This window comes from Trematomus bernacchii, unplaced genomic scaffold (genome assembly GCF_902827165.1).
Source record: "Trematomus bernacchii unplaced genomic scaffold, fTreBer1.1, whole genome shotgun sequence".
In the NCBI taxonomy this organism is placed as follows: Eukaryota; Metazoa; Chordata; class Actinopteri; order Perciformes; family Nototheniidae; genus Trematomus; species Trematomus bernacchii.
The window spans coordinates 1,785,699-1,805,119 of record NW_022987409.1 but is presented as its reverse complement, the minus strand read 5'-3'; the positions used below and the strand labels follow the sequence as shown (position 1 = coordinate 1,805,119).

At 44.1% G+C, this 19,421-nt stretch overlaps 1 protein-coding gene across 1 annotated transcript; it reads left to right on the top strand.

Annotated features, from left to right (window-relative positions):
• The first annotated feature begins 263 nt into the window (after positions 1-263).
• On the top strand, positions 264-18,830 carry scyl1 (SCY1-like, kinase-like 1). The gene is made up of 18 exons (XM_034137448.1): positions 264-466; positions 1,629-1,769; positions 3,099-3,221; positions 3,316-3,542; positions 3,756-3,846; positions 4,192-4,347; positions 4,530-4,688; positions 4,792-4,899; positions 5,123-5,236; positions 5,356-5,511; positions 5,915-6,103; positions 6,275-6,350; positions 6,499-6,696; positions 14,673-14,821; positions 14,955-15,044; positions 15,502-15,819; positions 17,068-17,146; positions 17,349-18,830. Exons 1-18 carry the CDS (start codon positions 359-361, stop codon positions 17,471-17,473), a joined length of 2,607 nt encoding a protein of 868 aa, XP_033993339.1. The 5' UTR covers positions 264-358; the 3' UTR covers positions 17,474-18,830.
• The last annotated feature ends 591 nt before the right edge of the window (positions 18,831-19,421 follow it).

The window sequence follows — 19,421 nt, the reverse complement described above, 5'->3', positions numbered from 1 at the left end:
TTCCATAGAGTAGAGATGTTGGCAAGAAATATGTTCTTACAAGGAGAAGTAATATGTATCAAAATAAACATTTGTATTAAGTCATGTTGTTGCCAAATGAGGCTTGGACATCATTCAGATTGTGACTTGAGTTAGACATTGAGAAGAATCTATCCAGGGCGGCTATTATCAGCTAAAATTAGATATGACTTACCATGCAACTAGTGATGAGATAGAATAGAGGAGCGGAACCACCCTACAGGCAGAACTTTTACCCGGAGCCATTTTACACTCGTACCAATTCGCTAGCTAGCCTTTTCTAGCTAGCGGTCTGTTTAGTTGTGTGTGTGTGTTTGATGTGGTGTGGAGGAAAGAGGAGATGTGGTCATTTTTTGCCAGGGATCCTGTCAAAGACTTTGCCTATGAAATCCTGCCAGACTTTCAGGAGAAGTCTGGAATATGGAGTATACACCGGGGGAAGAGAAAGGTAAAAGCGGCAAACCGACACCGATCCTCGGCTAGCTGTTAGCATCGCTATGGAGGCCTGTCACTGTCTCTTCGCTAATGTATTTAGCCTTTAGACGTGATGTCCAGTAGTTAATAGGCGTTGTTTCGGCTCAGGTCTGTCCGTATCTCTATCATATTCCTCCCTGATCGAATGTCATTGTTTATTTCATTTTCTCCATTCCTTAGGTATCGTTTGTTTATTGCTAACGAAGTGAGCTTCGGCTTTGTTTACTCCAAAAGACAGACACGTATTTCTCGCCACGTCACCCCGTTAAAGCCGAGTTAATTACTTTTTCTGAAATCGTTTTTAAGCTCATGTTACATAGCATTAATAAAGTCTCCGTCCCTCATCGGACATCACTTACAGCAGCTCATTTAAATATCTATCCATGTTATTATAACTGAGCAACTCAATTCTGACTGTCGGTGTCATCACCGTCACTGCAGGGCCAGATAAAGAAAGCCAAGCACCTGCTGTCTAAATATTACAAATCACAAATGTGCTAATAAACATTTAAGGAGTTATTCATACAGCAAAAGGAAAATTACTCCAGGAGGACATATTTTGAGAGTTCCCATTTTACGAGTATGCATTGCGAAACAACATTTTCCTATATGTTATCCCTAACAAATGTATAGAAATACATTACACAGGTATGCATTGCGTAACATTTATCGCACCCATACATTAATCTCAAGATTTATAGTGTTTATGAATGTCAGTACACATTAGGATTCTGTATAAAATAGACCCGGCTTGTTTTGTTATTCAAATAACATGGAAGCCAAGGATGTAATAATTTATTATGGAAACAAAAAAAACGTTTACACGTATTTTATTTACATGGAAAAAAGTTCATCATCTGAACAATTTGACTTTTTTTCAGTATTTTTTTTTGTTTTTTAAGAGTACATCTTTTATTAGTTCGGAATATGTCCTTTTCTCTCACTATATGATAACTGTATCATGCTTGATGTTGTTAATCAGTTCGGATGTCATTACATGTTTTTACTTCTTCAAAAAACACCAGCTTCTTGTTTTCATCATGCTTGTTGTAATTTATTTGAACATGACAGGTTGAAATATTTATAGTGTATTTAGTTTTTATTTAGTTTAGTTTTAACCCAACCTCTGTCCTCAGACCAATGGAGAGCCGGTGTCGGTGTTTCTGTACGAGGTAGCGCAGGGGACGGAGCAGCAGACCCAGCTCGCCAAGGCTGCCTTCAAGCGTATGAAGACCCTGCGTCACCCAAACATCCTGGCTTATGTGGATGGATTGGAGGTATGTGTTTGTGTGTATTTTGCCCTCATCATCTTAAACCCGAAACAAACACTGACATTGTTTATAAAAAGGTATTTCCAGTATTTGTTTTGTGGTGCCTAACCTAAATTAATAAAGGTTCAAAGCTGAATACACAAAGGTAATTAGGAGGCGCACACACAGAGATCTAAAGGAAAATGTTGAGTAATCTCAAATCAACACATGGTGAATACCATCAGGCCAAAACGTCAGCATGTTTGTCTGATTTTGTCCTGAAGATCTTGGTGTGTGCTACTTTGTTTACTTTTGGGTATTCAACATCGAAACTGTCACCCAGCTTGTTAAGCTTGACAGCTTGACATGCTGAACAATTCTGTGTGTGTTAGTATCTCATCTCCACCATCTTGCTTTTCTCTGCATGTTTACGTTCAGATAGAGGTGAGTGTGAATGTCACTGTTTACGAAAGTTGTTTTATTCTACCTTTTTATATAAGCTGATTCTTAGCCGGTTCTGTGTTCTCAGTAATATCATAGAATACTTATGCTGTACTTTTATTATGATAGCATGGTTGCCATTGGTGCACCTGTTAAAGGTCTTGCTATAAGAATGAATTGAAAATTAAATATATAAAGAGACATTTCATACACTTTAGGATTCTTACTCCTTTTTGTAATGCCTGAAAATCAGCAACAACTGGGAAGTTGCAAAAGTCCTTAGCTTAGTTTCATTTCATACTGTAACTTCCTTTTTAAATGCTACTGTTTAAACAGAGCTGTGGTGGGTTTAATCACTCTTGTCAAGTTATTCTGGATAGTCATTCAGTGTTAACATTCGCTGACTAAAAATGTAAATCAATGGTGATTTAAAAAATAATGTTGATTATTTAACATTTATTGTATAACATTTATGTATAGTAAACACCACAATACTTCCTTAAAGCTTACCATTATGATGCCTATAATGTGGAGTTTTAATTTTTTTGGTAAGGTGTTTATTGAATAATTTGTTTAGCATCGAGGGAATAGCTTGCGCTGGATGTGCCACAAGATGGCATTACATTGAGAGATAAATATTTTGGACCATAGTAGAACAAAAAAAATAAGAAACAATTAAGAACATTATAAACTTCGTCAAAGTAAAATCAAAAGCGGAGCTGTTGAATTAAATTGTACGGGTGTATCCTAATGAAGTCGCCACTGACTGTATTTTAGTATAAACGTTTTTAATTATTGTGATCTAGTTTGTATACTTTCAATCAGCCATTCAGTTAAGTATTTCTGAAATGAAGCTGTTGCAATAAAACCAACACCTACAATAGTAGTTGATTTGTACTTTGCTTTTCTTCACAGACAGAGAAGAGCCTGTACCTGGTCACTGAGCAGGTGACCCCGCTGGCCGTCCACCTGAAGGCCCAGGCAGAGAAGGGGGGATCAGGGGAGCTGGAGGTCTCCTGGGGCCTGCACCAGATAGTGGTAAGGATAGTAGAAACAGCGCCACCGATACTGTCAGGAGAGTTGTTTCTCTGTAAGCCCTGACTCCACTTCTGCTGTTTGCCTCCCCCAACAGAAAGCTCTGAGTTTCCTGGTCAATGACTGCCATCTGCTTCATAACAACGTGGGTGTATCGGCTGTCTTTGTGGATCGAGCTGGGGAGTGGAAGCTTGGGGCCCTCGACCATGTGGCCCCTGAGCAGGGTGACCCAAGTGGGGTCTCCCTACCAACCCCCAAGGCTGTTTACCCAGACATGGAGAGATATGACCCACCAGAGATGGCCAATAACACTGGAGAGAAATGGTAAGAGAGGAGTGAGTCAGTATGATTAGAATACAATGTTCTACAGGAATAAAAGAGAAGCAGCGATACGAATATCTGGTAAAAAATGACAGAAAGAGGTTCATAAGAGGGGAAGATGCCCGAGTGAGTGGTTGTGACATCAAACCTGGTCCTGGTTAATGCCTAGTTTTCTGTAGGAAGTCTGGTATTGAACATTGTGCATGTGTGTTGCAGGGCGGGGGAGGTGTGGCGCCTGGGCTGCCTGATCTGGGAGGTGTTCAACGGGCCGCTGCCTCGCACATCCTCGCTCCGGTCACTCGGAAAGGTACACCAACAGTTCCTTTGTGTTATTACTCTGCCATGCCTAGTTCCAATTCTAAGTTTTCAGAAACCGATGTTGTTAAAGGTATCGGATGTGTAATGTGGTGATGTCAAAAACCTTCAGGTATTCAACATATGAGGCCAAAAATGAGGATTCTGTGTTTATTGAGTATATTGTTGTTAAGGGAACTAAGCAGAGTCGATGTGTTTTTGCCGAGTTGCCTTCAAGTACAGAATGTAACCTACAGATTCGTCATTGTTCCAGTGCTTGCTTAAAGGAATCTTTGTGACATAAAGACGTGTTCACAGTCTCGTGTGTCTCTCTCATATGTCCTCTTTGTTCCCACAGATCCCTAAGGCCCTGGTGCCTCACTACTGTGAGCTGGTGGGGGCCAACCCCCGAGCTCGGCCGAACCCAGCCCGCTTTCTCCAGAACTGTAGAGCCTCTGGGGGATTCCTCAGCAACAGCTTTGTGGAGAGCAACCTTTTCCTGGAAGAGATACAGGTCCGTAGAGTTGCATAAAGACATTCAAACCTCACCAGTAAAATCACAATATCGATTGTCCAAATGGAGACGGATCACATTCTAATGAAACTATCCTCTTGGCAATCATGCGGGAATAGAATTTGAAACTCTATTATAGTATAACAACCAATAATAGTGGAATTGAAACTCTTTCTCTTTAGATCAAGGAGCAGGCTGAGAAGCAGCAGTTCTTCCAGGATCTGAGTGAAAATCTGGACTCCTTCCCCGAAGACTTCTGTAAACACAAGGTCCTGCCTCAGCTGCTCACCGCCTTCGAGTTTGGCAATGCAGGCGCCGTAGTCCTCACACCGCTCTTCAAGGTCAACCTTTCAACTTTCGCACCTTATTACATATCAGGCCATATATCCAATATCCATTTGGAAGTTATACCACATATTTCCTCTTCCTCTGTCTCTCTGCCAGGTGGGGAAGTTCCTGTCAGCAGAAGAGTACCAACAGAAGATCATCCCTGTCATCGTGAAGATGTTCTCCTCCACAGACAGAGCCATGAGGATACGACTGCTGCAGCAGGTATGAAAGGCCTTTTTCATCTAGCCCCCCCTGAGAATCAGAACATGCTGCTTGTGTTTTATTTGTCATTTAATTTCACCATGTATTATCACAGAGAAGGCAAAATATATATATATAGTTAAAAGTAGGATTATAATATAGGATCTAGCTGAAAATGATATCACTATCTGTGATTTTTACATCTATGTTGAAGAATAAAAGTATTCTTTTCTCTCTGTCTCAGATGGAGCAGTTCATTCAGTATCTGAACGAGGCAGCAGTCAACTCCCAGATCTTCCCTCACGTTGTCCACGGCTTCACAGACACCAACCCCGCCATCAGAGAACAGACTGTTAAGGTACTTTGACCGCTTTAAGCAAACCAAGAGCTGTCATTACATTGCTTGCATACAGGATGTTGTCATCCTCCTGCAGCCCTGACATTAACAACGTTCTCCCCCTTCCCCCTCACCCTCAGTCTATGTTGCTGCTGGCTCCCAAGCTGAATGAGGCCAACCTGAACCAGGAGCTGATGCGTCACTTTGCCCGGCTGCAGGCCCGAGATGAACAGGGCCCGATCCGGTGCAACACCACCGTCTGCCTGGGCAAGATCGCCTCCTACCTCAACGCCGGGGTAAAAAACCAGCCACAGTACTAATAGATAGAATAGATAGAAGATAGAATCGGAGGGATGAAACCCTCTTTGATGGTCACACATACATGCACACAGCACACACAGTGACATTTGACATCTGCATTTAACCCATCCTAGTAGTAGGAGCAGTGGGCAGCTATTGCACAGCCCACTGCCTATCATTAATTAATCTAAAGCGACAGTTCACCCCAAAATCCAAAATACTGCTTTTTCCTCTTACCTGTAGTGCTATTTATAAATCTATGTTGAAAGCCCTACAGGTAAAAGGAAACATTTGTTTTCTGACTTGGATAAACTTTCAATTTTTTAAATTGAAAAACACCTTAATCCATTCAGTAAAGAATCTGTTCCAGTTAAATAATATTGTTTTCCCTCTTCACAGACTCGGCAACGTGTTCTGATTTCCGCCTTCTCACGGGCCACTAAGGACCCGTTCCCCGCTTCACGCTCAGCCGGTGTGCTGGGCTTCGCAGCAACACACAACTTCTACAGCATAACAGAGAGTGCGTCCCGCATCCTCCCCACCCTCTGCACCATCACTGTGGACCCCGATAAGAGCGTCAGGGACCAGGTACACATGACCAAGATTTGTGACTGCGTGGTGTTTATTATGGCTTTTATGGCGCATTTTTTATTAAAGGTACCCTTTTTATACAGATGTTTTACCTCTGTGGTACCTCATTATTTAAATCTGTCTCAATGTAACCCAAGATGTTCCCTCCTTCCTCTCTCTCACTGTCAGGCATTTAAAGCCATCAAGAGTTTCCTTACCAAGCTGGAGACGGTGTCAGAAGACCCCACCAAGCTGGCTGAAATAGGTATGCAACTGAAGAAATCTCACATTTGGGTAAAAGAAAATCAAAATACGTTTCAAAGGCTCAAATACCGGGAGCAGAATAACAATTTATTTCAGCTATATTTTTCAAAATGAATAACGTGAAGCTCTCGTTCCTGTCTGTCCTGCAGAAAAGGATGTAGCGTCGTGTGCTCAGCCTGCAGGAGGCTCCTCCACCTGGACCGGTTGGGCCGTGACGGGCATGTCCTCCATCACTTCTAAACTCATCCGCAACGCTCCGGGGACGGAGGGGGGGGCAGCCGCTGAGGACGGAGAGCCCGCCAACGCCATCAGCCCGACCAGTGCCCCTGATGGAGCTCCTGCACCAGGTAGGGTTTTCATATTCCATTTGCTGACTACTATCCCATTGTTGGATTCTCCATAAACAATTATTTTTTAAAACAAGGAGAAAATGGCTAGATATTGTCTTTTATACTGTGCTTTCGTGTCAGTGACAGGGTTATCGGGTCCTTACGCGAGTTTGTATGTACACAAAGATGAACTGATAAGATATTATAAGTTTAAAGGGTAAAAGTCACTATGAACTTACAAAACACATCTTTGGACAAATCTATAATAATAATTCATTTATTAAGTATGACATTTCTTATTAAATAGGATAAAAAGATGAAGTCATGACATTGTGGACGAACATGGATTCAAACTGCAACTAAACTGCACACAACCCCAGGGCGGTGATTCTAGTTCCACACATTCTTCTTTTGTGTCAAATCTTGCCCACAATGCAACTCAACCGCCAACAGTTGAGATTCACTTGTGTTATGAAGCTCAGCGCAAGTTCAACCAGGAAGACCGTCTTTACTCATTCACGTATCTCTATTCCCATGTTACTACTCTCTCTCCTCTCAATAAGTGACCGGGGGCGTCACTCTTCAGTTTAACCAATCACTTCGCTCTATTCCCAAGAGCCCATCATAGCGTTCTGTCAAACCTTTTAAGTCTGCTCTTCCCCCTCTGACAGCTGTCATTTCAGGTGACTCTACGTAGTTGGTAGTCGCAACAACCTTCTAAGTAAAAACGCTTCTAAAAAGTAAAACTCAACATGTCCAGTTCGGACTTCTCCGAGAACGATCCCTTTCAGGAGGATCCCGATCCTGGCCCCGACATGCTGGCTGACACAGCTTCGACTTCCTCAAGCTACCGGCGCACGAGCATTCGCTTGCTTGCCCGCAGCGGCGCAGCTTCACGGACAGCAGAGGCAGAGCTCCTCACCTCTCAACTTCAGCAGCAGGGCATCGTACCAGCACCAGGTCTCCCTCTCTCCCAGCTTCGTGAGCTCTCGGACCAAGTCCCACTCGTCGCTCCCCAGTCCATGCCAGCAGCTCCAGCCGGCCTCTCTGACAGACCAGGGCGCGGGCGCGGGCGCGGGCGCGGGCGCGGGCGCGGGGGTAAAAGAACAAGAAAGTCGAGCCCTCCAGCAGCTCCTCCCTCAAAGAAGACAACTCCTTCCCAGCCTCGCCCCATCGCTGACCAGCCCGTAAGCACTTTCAACCAGCCATACATGGATAACAGCTTGGCCAACACCCTGCAATCCCTGGCCGATTCCATGCAGAGAATCGACACTCGCCTCCAGTCCCTGGAAAGGGTTTCAGCCGAAGCCTCCACTTCAGCAACCACCAGGGCCGTACTTTCTGCCATGGCGCAGCCAGTGCTCACGCCGGGTCAGGCCCTTTCAGTCCCACACACAGATGTCTCCCCTCATTCTCTGGCTTCTGCCATCCCACCCCCTCCTTCAGGTAGGCCTTACATCCCCCAAGCTGCTAATATTTCCCCCCGGCTCAGGGCAAAAATACTTCAAGGGCAGGATATTAACCTGGTCAGCCTTATCCTACCGTCCCCCGAGTGTGACAAATCCATCGCCACCGGGGGAAACATCACAGCAGTTTTCAAATCATCAGACCCCCGTCTCAACAGAGACCTTTCCATAGGCCAGTTCCTGGTTGCATTCGGCATATATCGTGAAGTAATATGCTCAGTCTACCCCGGAAGGAGGCAAGAACTAGACGCTTATCTGGGTCTGATCGGCGATCTTAATCTAAAATACGGGAAAAGTGTGTTCTACGCTTATCACAAGAGCTTTTCAAGCAAAGCCGCCCTCCACATAGCTCACTCAAACATCCGTCTGGACTGGTCCATGCTGGACACCGAGCTGCTCGTGATGACTACAGGCGGCCACCAAGTCATCTCGTGCAACAGCTGCGGGACCCCGGGCTATGGGCTCAGAACAGTCTCATAATACACACATGCACACAGAAGGATTCACACTTGTATTTCATGATCCGCAAAAGGATTCACACTTGTATTTCCGGATCCACACTTGTGTTTTTCAATGCACACACAAATGTGTTCCGTTTCATATACATGTAAATAAAATCCAAATACAGAAAAAAGTTTTAAATATGTATTTTTGATCCTCACATATTTGTTTTCCGTTTAAAACCGCTGCACCTACAAACACAAACCGCTTTCTGTGCATGGATCGCTGTGCATTCGTGTGTGGGTCTTTTGAGACTCCCCTGACGGTGACCCGATTCGTACTTGTAATTTTTTCTATCTATAGCCAATCAGATGTCTCCTCAATTCTAAGCCAATCACATGAGCGCGCCCCCACGAGGGTAGATTTCTTGCGTTTATGACGGAGCGCTTCATGTACGCATTTTGCGCTGTCCGGAGCTGACAGGTCCATGGAGCCTGCCTGCAGGCGCTAATCTCAGGACACCTCCACTCTCAGTACATTGCCACTTTCCGAGCAGGAAATGCACGCAAATACAAGCCTTTATATTATTAAGGTACAGTGCCACTTTCCGAACCATTAATGAATGCTTGTGTACATAAAAACGGCAGGCAAAACCGTTTTAAATGTGTGTTTCCTGTATGGCGAATACAGCTGCTTTATTTATGTCTGTATGAAGTTGTTGTGAGTGTGGAGGGAGCAGCTACAGGTTAGCTTAGCCTAATCGATCAGTGCACTACGAAGCCAGTGCTAGACAGTGAATTGTCAACGGGGGGGAGCCCCGCCGGTCATTATCGGCCGATATTCACTCTTAATAGTTTGATCGGTGCTCTCTATAAAGGCCGATCAGGAGAGCTGGATCTGATCGATATGGACATAAACGCGAGTGAAGTTTTAGCGAGCTGCATGAGAAACTGACGGGCTGTCAGGAGAGAGGGAGGGAGAGAGGAAAATAGAGGATCCGTTACTCCCGTGTTATTAGCCATATCCGGTCATAGTCCGGTAATTACCTGCTAACGGAAACTCTGCTACACAATTCTTCTTTTTCTTATTATTATTATTGAAACATGACCGGTAAGTTTCAAATTTGTCCGGTAAAATAAATTCTCTCTGCGGAAACCCTGCTCCGGACAGCGCAAAATGCGTATATGAAGTGTCATGAACGCAATCAATCATACCCTCATGGGGACGCGCTCATGTGATTGGCTTAGAATGAAGGAGACATCTGATTGACTATAGATAGAAAAAATTACAAGTACGAATCGGGTGACCGTCAGGGGAGTCTCAAAAGACCCACACACGAATGCACAGCGATCCATGCACAGAAAGCGGTTTGTGTTTGCAGGTTCAGGGGTTTTAAACGGAAAACAAATATGTGAGGATCAAAAATACATATGTAAAACTTTTTTCTGTATTTGGATTTTATTTACATGTATATGAAACGGAACACATTTGTGTGTGCATTGAAAAACACAAGTGTGGATTCGGAAATACAAGTGTGAATCCTTTTGCGGATCATGAAATACAAGTGTGAATCCTTCTGTGTGCATGTGTGTATTATGAGACTGTTCTGAGCCCATACCGGGCCACCTCTCCCCTTTCTGCCCTTCAGTGCCTCTTTCTGCCTTCAAAGCCCCTTCTGCGTTTCAAGCCCCAAATGACAGACAAGGCCGTCAGGTTTTCTGCAAGGACTCGCACCCGAGGTCTGTGTGCCCCAGGCGCGGCGGCCATCCCAAGATCCCTGCCCTGCTTCAGAAACCTCCTGGCGGGAAAACCTTCTGAACATTCACCCCTCCACTCCAATTAACATAACACACTTAGCAGCCGTCCTATCTACTCACCCAGATCCCGTGTTCGTTGACTATCTCCTCTCAGGGCTTTCCCAAGGCTTCAGGGTAGGGGTCCTCTCTTCCCCCACAGTGACCTTCGTTGCAAAAAAACCTGCAGTCTGCCCTCAAAGAACCCGCAGTTGTTTCTCAGCTCATAGAGAAAGAACTCAGCAAAGGGTATATCATCGGTCCTTTTCACTCATCTCCATTCTCAGTGTTTCGCACCAGCCCAATAGGAGTAGCCACTCGCAAATACTCAGAGAAAAAAAGGCTCATTTATGATCTGTCTGCACCACGCTCAGGCCCCTTTTCCAGCGTCAATAGCCTCATCCCATCAGAGCCATTCTCCCTTCACTACGCCTCGGTCGACAACGCTATTAAGTTAATTAAATTCGCCGGCCAAGGAGCCTGGCTCTCCAAAGCAGACATCACCGATGCCTTCAAAATCATTCCCATTCATCCGTCCCAGTGGAACATGTTCGGCATCAGGTGGGAGTCCAAGCTCTACTTCGCCGTCCGCCTCACTTTCGGGTGCAGAAGTAGCCCATGCATCTTCAATTCCTTCTCCGAGGCTCTTTGTTGGATCCTGCTGAACGTTGTCAGAATCCCATCCGTTCTTCACCTGCTGGATGATTTTCTCCTCATAGATCCCCCATGGGACAACTCAGGCGCTTCCCTGCTTAAACTGAAACACTGTTTCCAAGAGCTAGGCGTCCCCCTATCCACGGAGAAAACCATAGGCCCCGACACAAGTTTGGAGTTTCTGGGCATCACTCTCAACTCCATAGAGATGAAAGCGTCTCTCCCTTATGACAAACTGCAGCGCATACGCGACATCACGAAGTCCTACTGTGCGCAACACATCATCACTAAACAGCAGCTGCTCTCCCTCCTCGGGCACCTCAATTTCGCCATGCGCGGCATCCCACAGGGACGCTCATTCATCTCCCGCCTCCTGGACGCAGCATCAGCTGTAAAAAACCTTCACGATCATGTTCCCTTAGATGAAGGATGCCGCTCAGACCTACGCTTCTGGTCCCTCCTGCTCGACCAATGGAACGGTGTCACTTTCTTCTACAATGACATAGTGCACTCCTCAGACTCAATGAGGCTCTTCACGGATGCCGCCCCATCCGCTGGTTTTGGGGGTTTCTTTCAGGGAGAGTGGTTCGCAGGTCCCTGGCCCCTCTCCTTCCCTAATCATGCCACATCCTCTGCCCTGCACGAGATCTACCCAATTGCAGTAGCTTGCTATGTGTGGGGCCACCTCTGGCTCCGGAAACGCATTTCAGTGTTATGCGATAACCAAGCAGTGGTCGGGATCATTAATAAAGCGCGCTCTCCCTGCCCGGACATTATGCCATTCATGAGAAGCATCACGTGGTCCTCCATCACCCACAACTTCATTATCTCAGCCCGTCATGTTCCCGGCCACCTCAACGTAATCGCTGACTCCCTCTCTCGCTTTCACTTTCAGACATTCCGGAACCTCTGCCCAGAAGCCAGGCTGCAACCTTCCCCCTCTTCATCTCCTTTCCCTCTTCTAAACACAAGCCCCTTAGTTAGGCACCTCGAGTCCGCCAGGTTTCTCATGAGGAAGGGCTTAGCCGCTTCCACTCTCAAAACGTATGATTTCGCCTGGAGAACCTTCGCCATGTTTTGCTTTTCGTTATGCATCCCCCTCAAACCCGTTCTCATCCACACTGTGTGCGCCTTCATGAGCTACTGCTTCACCGACCGTCACCTTAAACCCCAATACATTCGGGGTTTGGTAGCCGGGGTTCAGTTCAACGTCCGATGCTATGATCCCAGTTTTCCTAGTTTATTTTCTAACCAGGCAGTTAAGCTCATTCTCAAAGGACTTACTAAAGCTTCCCCTCCTGTCTCAGACCGCAGATTACCTATTACCCTCTCCATTCTGCGCCTTATGCTCTCCAAACTCAGAGAAGGAATATTTTCTCCTTATATAGACGCACTACTCGATGCTCTATTTCTTTTAGCGTTTTACGCTTTCCTTAGGCCCGGCGAATTCTCCACAGCTTCCCTCTCGTTCGACCCCCATCGAGACATCTGTTTTTCCGATCTGTCTTTTTATGCGAGTCACTACAGCCTAAGCCTTAAGCACTCCAAGTGCGGAGGCGCTTGCTCCGTCATTGCGGCTCGCATCGATTCCCCGTTTTGCCCCCACAAATCTATGATCAATTACCTGCGCTTCAGATCTTCCTCTAGTCCCCTCTCACCATTATTTCTCACTTCAGGGAATCTTCCCCTGTCACAATCTCGGTTCAAATACTACTTAAAGCAAGTAGTCATCAAATGTGGATTATCACCCCAATTATATTCGGGGCACTCTTTTAGAATAGGCGCAGCTACTTCTGCGGCTAATCAAGGCATATCATCCTCATCCCTGCAACAACTCGGGCGGTGGTCCTCCGCTGCCTTCACCTCCTACATCCGCCCCGACATCAGTTCTGTTCTGGCAATCCAGAAATCTCTCAAGCCTTAACTCGGGTAAATATGCATATAACTGGGGGTGGTGCTTTAATAACATATCGGCATAACTCATCATGTCCTGTCCGTACATTATCACGCGTGACATTCCATGTCTTATTACCCATGCTAACAAACATGCGTATTTCATTTCAATCCTATATACTCATCATTGTCTCATTCTAATGCTAAAACCCATGTAATTCATGCATTCGACCGGAAGGGTCTGGGCTTGTGTCAAATCAGGATATGATCATCCATGCATCATAGTACGCCCAAACCTTCCCATGTTTAAACTCCCGTGCATTTCATGCACTCATAGCCGATTCATATTCACGTCACTTTCCCTCGCTAAATCCTCATGTGCATGTCATGCATTTTAAGCCCGATATATATTCCAAGCCTCTTTCCCCTGCTAAAAACCCCATGTGCATTCCATGCACTTAAGCCCGATATTTATTCCAAGTCTCTTTCCCCTGCTAAAACCCCATGTGCATTTCATGCATCTCTGCCATATATACATTCATGTGTCTCTCCATGATTTATCTCGACCATGAACCTGGCTCGGTGTCGAGCCAGGTTCTAATTCATGCATTATCGTTCGGCTCTAACGAGCTGCAGGTCCGTTCCCTTAGAAATATACTCCACTCTTAATTATGCTATTCAATTAATCTCTCCTTCCCTCCCCCCGTTAACTCTCATCACATCCCTTAGATTCCTGCATCCAGCCCTCATGGTAAGAAACCCGTACATTTCATTCCATAATATCTTTTCGTTTTTGGGGGGTTTCATCGGATCGGTTCTACCTTCCCGAATGATACTTCCTGCACAACGGGGCCTAATCGCCAAAAATTAACATTGCATTCATTTGTGCATCTGCGCAATAAATATGTATTATTACATCAAAACCGTCTCTCCTGATTGAAATGAAGCTCAGCGCAAGTTCAACCAGGAAGACCGTCTTTACTCATTCACGTATCTCTATTTCCATGTTACTACTCTCTCTCTCCTCTCAATAAGTGACCGGGGGCGTCACTCTTCAGTTTAACCAATCACTTCGCTCTATTCCCAAGAGCCTATCATAGCGTTCTGTCAAACCTTTTAAGTCTGCTCTTCCCCCTCTGACAGCTGTCATTTCAGGTGACTCTACGCAACCCTCCTCCACCCCTTTTCACCTCCGGTCCCTCTGAATCCAGGGTCAAGCTAAACCACTCCTCTTCAGACCGACCCAACTATCCATTCACCACCACCAGTGTCTAGACCCCAGGGGGGTTTCATCGGATCGGTTCTACCTTCCCGAATGATACTTCCTGCACAACGGGGCCTAATCGCCAAAAATTAACATTGCATTCATTTGTGCATCTACGCAATAAATATGTATTATTACATCAAAACCGTCTCTCCTGATTGAAATGCTAGTAGCAGCTTATTGCCCGAAGCCATCACCTCAAGCAGAGACAAGAAGCTACCGATGATAATCGAACTTATTTCCATCTCCTTACCTGCTGATTTGTTTTATTTTCAAACTTTTAATCTTCAAACCAAACCAAGGTCGAGCCCACTGACCTGACCTCAACTAATATATCTGATTTCTTGGCACAACCAACTTCATACAACTTTATTGACATATACAGTACTCCTTGAAGACATGAAAACACACTTTGAAGTTGTTTCCTTTGAGAAATCCTTTCTTCTGATACCGTATCTCTTGGCTTTTCTCTGACTGTCGCAGGTTCTGAAGATAAACCTCCTGAAGCCTCTGTGTCTCCCCCTGCTGCCTCTAATCATGCCAGCCAATCACAGACTCATGAGGTAATGGACAAAAAGGAGGAGCCTATAGGAGACCGCTGGGATGAAGAGGAGGATTGGGGAAGTTTGGAGGTAAGATTTCAACACTTTTGACTCAAAGATAAATTAGAAATTAATATTTAAAAACATTTGTATGTGAGATTTTTGTTTTGTATTATTTGTGGTTGTAATTCAAACCTCATCTATTGTTGGCTCTGTCTTATAGGATCCAGAGAAGGCTCACACGGAGCCAGATGACTGGAACACTGACTGGTCAGGGACGACGGCGTCCAAAAAGAAAGCCAGTGACAAAGGAGTATGAGCCCTTTCATTTGGATCCTTTACACAAACCATTTTGATAGTAATAGCTAATGACACTGGTATTAGTATTTCCTATATTATTTTCTTTATACTGGTCTTAAATGGTTTAACAAGATTTATTTACTTTATACCAATAAGTCGTTAATGTTTTAGATCAAACGTGTCTTCTGTGGGGAAAATAAAACAAAAGAATGATGCCACACACTTGATGTATGGTTGCTAATACCATTTTCACAAAAAACTAAGGAATTGTTCCAAACAAGTGATCGTTAGTGTGCAGGATGTTTTGTGTTCTTTCACTGTCACGGTTTATATATGAGGCACCTACCTGTAAGATGTTATGGAGTTCAAGAACTCTGTAGTCCGTGTTTGCTGTGTAGATAAAATGTCGGCGTATATTTATATTACTTCAATGCGTCTTCATTTCACTCTTCAATCTTCCCAATGTGTAGGTGGGCCGGTCGTCGTCGTCCGTGGCGGTGAAGAAGCAGAGCGCTGACTGGAGCAGCTCGGGCTGGGATGCAGACGACAGCTTGTCCAATGAGAAGGAAGGGCCGGGGCAGAGCTCTGCAGGGGAGGAGGGCTGGGGCAACGACTGGGGGGAGGAGGACACGGACACCACCTTGGCCAATACCACGCTCCCCGAGGCCGAAGGGGTGCGGTTAGCCAGCGAGTACAACTGGGACAGCGGCAGCTCGGGCCCCGTGGGAGCCAATCAGAACGATCTGTTCACCAGCGTGTCCCAGAGAAACACAGCCGGCACTCCCATGGTGAGGAGGGCGGTGTGCAAAATCAGTCAGTCAACTTTATTGTCAATCTTTCACTTTGTGTATACAGACAGAGAGATCGAAAAATACTGTTTTAGGTCTGCAAATTCAGCCTCATGTTGTTGATATGCAAAAGAAAGTGTGACAAAATGTACAGCAGGGGGCAGCCCGCTTAATTTCTTCAGTTGAGTAATTTTTTATGCTTATTTTCTTGAAAAAGCATCTGTTAAATATTAGATGTTTGAAAGTGATGCTTTTGTATGATTTATGAGGAGAAACAGTTTTTACAGATCTGTTGATATCACCAATACATTGTATCTGGGTAAACGGCCCTAATATATATATATATATATATATATATATATATATATATATATATAACTGTAAACTTTATAGAGAGGCGAAGTCCCGCCCATCTACTTCCGACCCATGGGACCTTATTTCGGAAAAAATATGTATTGAAGTCAATGGGGAGAGAAAGATTATCTTTCGATCCCGTTTGAATTGTGCCACAAATTACACATATGATGTTTGTCAATCTTAACAAATAATTTCCATGTCAAAAAAGTCACAGTTTGTCGTAAAACTGTTGAAATATAAGACTATGAAAAATACGCAACTAGAAAGACTACAAATCCCAGAATCCCGGTCCCGCATGCTGGCTCTTACGGAACCGACTAACTCCCCTTGTGTGTATGTACAGCTCTCAACATGCCCAGACTTGTAGTGATTTTCACCTCTTTTAATACTTTTCGCCTCATTCTGAAAGAAAGAAGTGAAATGTGCCAACGTGACGGCCGTCTTGGTGTGTGGTGCGAGACGGGAGATGTAGGTCATTGAGCGGTTCACACAAAAAAAAGTGTTACTTCACAGTTTTACGACACATTTTAATTTTTTTGACTTGCGAAATTATCTTTTAAATTGACAAACATCATATGTGTAATTCGTGGCTCAATTCAAACGGGATCGAAAGATAATCTTTCTCTCCCCATTGACTTCAATACATACTTTTTCCGAAATATGGTCCCATGGAGCTCAACCGGAAGAGGAGGGACTTCACCTCTCTATGGAGACAACAGAAGGTGGGAATAATAAACGTGTTGTCTTTTAAATGGTGAAACAATACAGCACGGTCGGGATAAGAAGTACATCTGTAGGTCAAGAAAACATGAAGATGAAATGGAAATTCAGGAATACCATGAGTACAACATTTCAGTTCAGTGATGTGTGTGTGTGTTCTCTCCCTGTCAGACTGGAGAGGGCTTGGCTGCAGAGGCCGCAGGAGAATGGGGAGCTGAGGAGAGCTGGGAGTCGGTGGATGGGAACCAGGGTAAGCCTCTCATCTGAAATGCTGAATAAAGGCACAGCAAGGGCTTACTGCCATATTTTCATAGTCATAGAAAAAAATGTGTTTGGTCATGGTTTTTGTTGAACAAAATAAATCTGATTCCCACTATCGCTGAAGTGTCCTTGTTAGACAACTATTAACTAACCTACTTTGCATTGAACTGTCTGTCTTCATTGTGAACCAGGTCTCAGCAAGGCCGAGCTGTCCAAGAAGAAACGGGAGGAGAGGAGGAAGGAGCTGGAGGTGAAACGGGCGGAGCGCAAAGCTGCTAAAGGTCCTCTCAAACTGGGCGCACGCAAGCTAGACTGACCGGGCTGCACAGAGAGGTTTGAGGGCGGGATGGAGAGGAGGGAACAGGGACCAGATCGACTGGATGCCTGACATTCCACAAACAAAGGACCGGAGAGGAGTGTGAGCCGCCAGAGGACATGCGCTTTAGGATTCTCTGTCTTCATTCAGGAACTTACTGATGAGTGAAGAAGCAACAATCCAGCGCTTCATAAATGCTTTATTGTGGAAGACCGAGCTTAAAAACACAGAGACAGAAAAGTGTAAAAGCGGCACCGAGCAGCACTCCTTGCAGTCATTCATAAAAAGAGTCCCCTATGTGTTTTCCCTTTTTCTTTTAAATACATAAATCATAAAGTTGAAGTTGTAAAGTAAATGTATATACATGGTGCATCTGGTCTTATAATGACTTGAGGAAATGGCACTTTTTTTTTTTAATAACTGCGAAATATATATATAACAGAATCAAACCTGTATTATTATGCTGAATGTTTTTCAGTGTACACACACATACAGTGTATATGAATGTTTTAGTTCAGCTGTCACTAACTAACTCAGATGTAAGGCTTAAAATCAATCCCTGCATGCATTTGTGTATTTGTGTGTCCTAACAAAATGTGTCATGGCACAGAGTTACAAATATGTTCATTTAACTTTGCACATTCAACACTGTATTTAACTGAAGTGTCCTGACAGGAGACACATTTGACTGGTTAAGATCTGTAAAGGTGTCACAGGCACTGCAGACACATGATGCAAATAGCTAGGTAAATTGATGCTGGTGAATTGGTTTTAAAGTGAAATCAATGAACGTGTTTACATGCCTTTTCCTATGTGTCCTCGTAGTGCACTGGTGGAGGTTTTCTTAAATAAGTTTTATTTTGAAATGTTTTGAAAGAATCTGTATAATCCTGAATTTAAGATCTTCTAAAACATGAAGGCATCATTTGAGGAAGTAAGATTTACCTACCAATCATTGTTGACAGTATTTGGTGTGGTAATGGTAAAGGGGTTTCCTAAAAGTTCCCTTATACTCTTTTATTTGTGCCTTTTTCTTTTTAAACCAGATCTGCTCTGTAGGATCCCATCTGAAAACGGAAGATTTGAATAGAACATTTCCACCTGAAATGTCTTCCCATTGACAGATTCTGTGTTTTTATCAAACCATTCCCCCATATGTAATCTCTGTGTTGGAAATGGTATGTGAAGGTTTCACTGCTAAGTACCAGACATGATGCCGAAAAGACACACTCATCATTGGAGCTAATATGTAACGAATATGTGATTAGTTCAGGAAGGCTGAGAAGTGTGAATGCAACATTTACTGAGAATCTTGTAGCATGTGAGCTGTTCTTAAAATAAATATGAGTAAAATGAATGTATGTTTCTTATTTAAATTAAAACGACAGTTAGTCTTTTAGGACATGAAGGGAATTAGTCTCTGTGATTCCTGCCTCCACTACAATATATTCAACAGAGCTCAATGTGGGTTATTTATTCAGTAGAAAATATAACAGACTTATGCTGAGTATCCATTCCCCTCCAATGCTTTGTGATGTTTACTTTAAGCTGTAAGCACCACAAAATACAAGTTATTGGTTTGTGTTGAGGTGCAGACAGGCAACTCAGAAACGGTTTTCTTAATGCCTGGACTAATAAAACTAAAAAACTATATATAAGGATATTAACCATAGAGGTAAATAAGGGTAAACACTCCTACAACGCGATAATAAAAGATAACTTGGCCGTGTGTTAAAATATACTACTCTAACATTGTTACCAAAACATGTGTTTTCATTGTGAGTAGCTGTTGCTATATTTATATATTTTCTTAAACCAATACAGACTTTTCCTCCTGCAGTATTTGGACACGCATCCATGTGCTCAATAATGCCACAACCAGAAATATTGTGAGGCGAGGAAACAGTGCATTAATGCTGTAACACTTAAAGATCCCGTCAAGATTCAC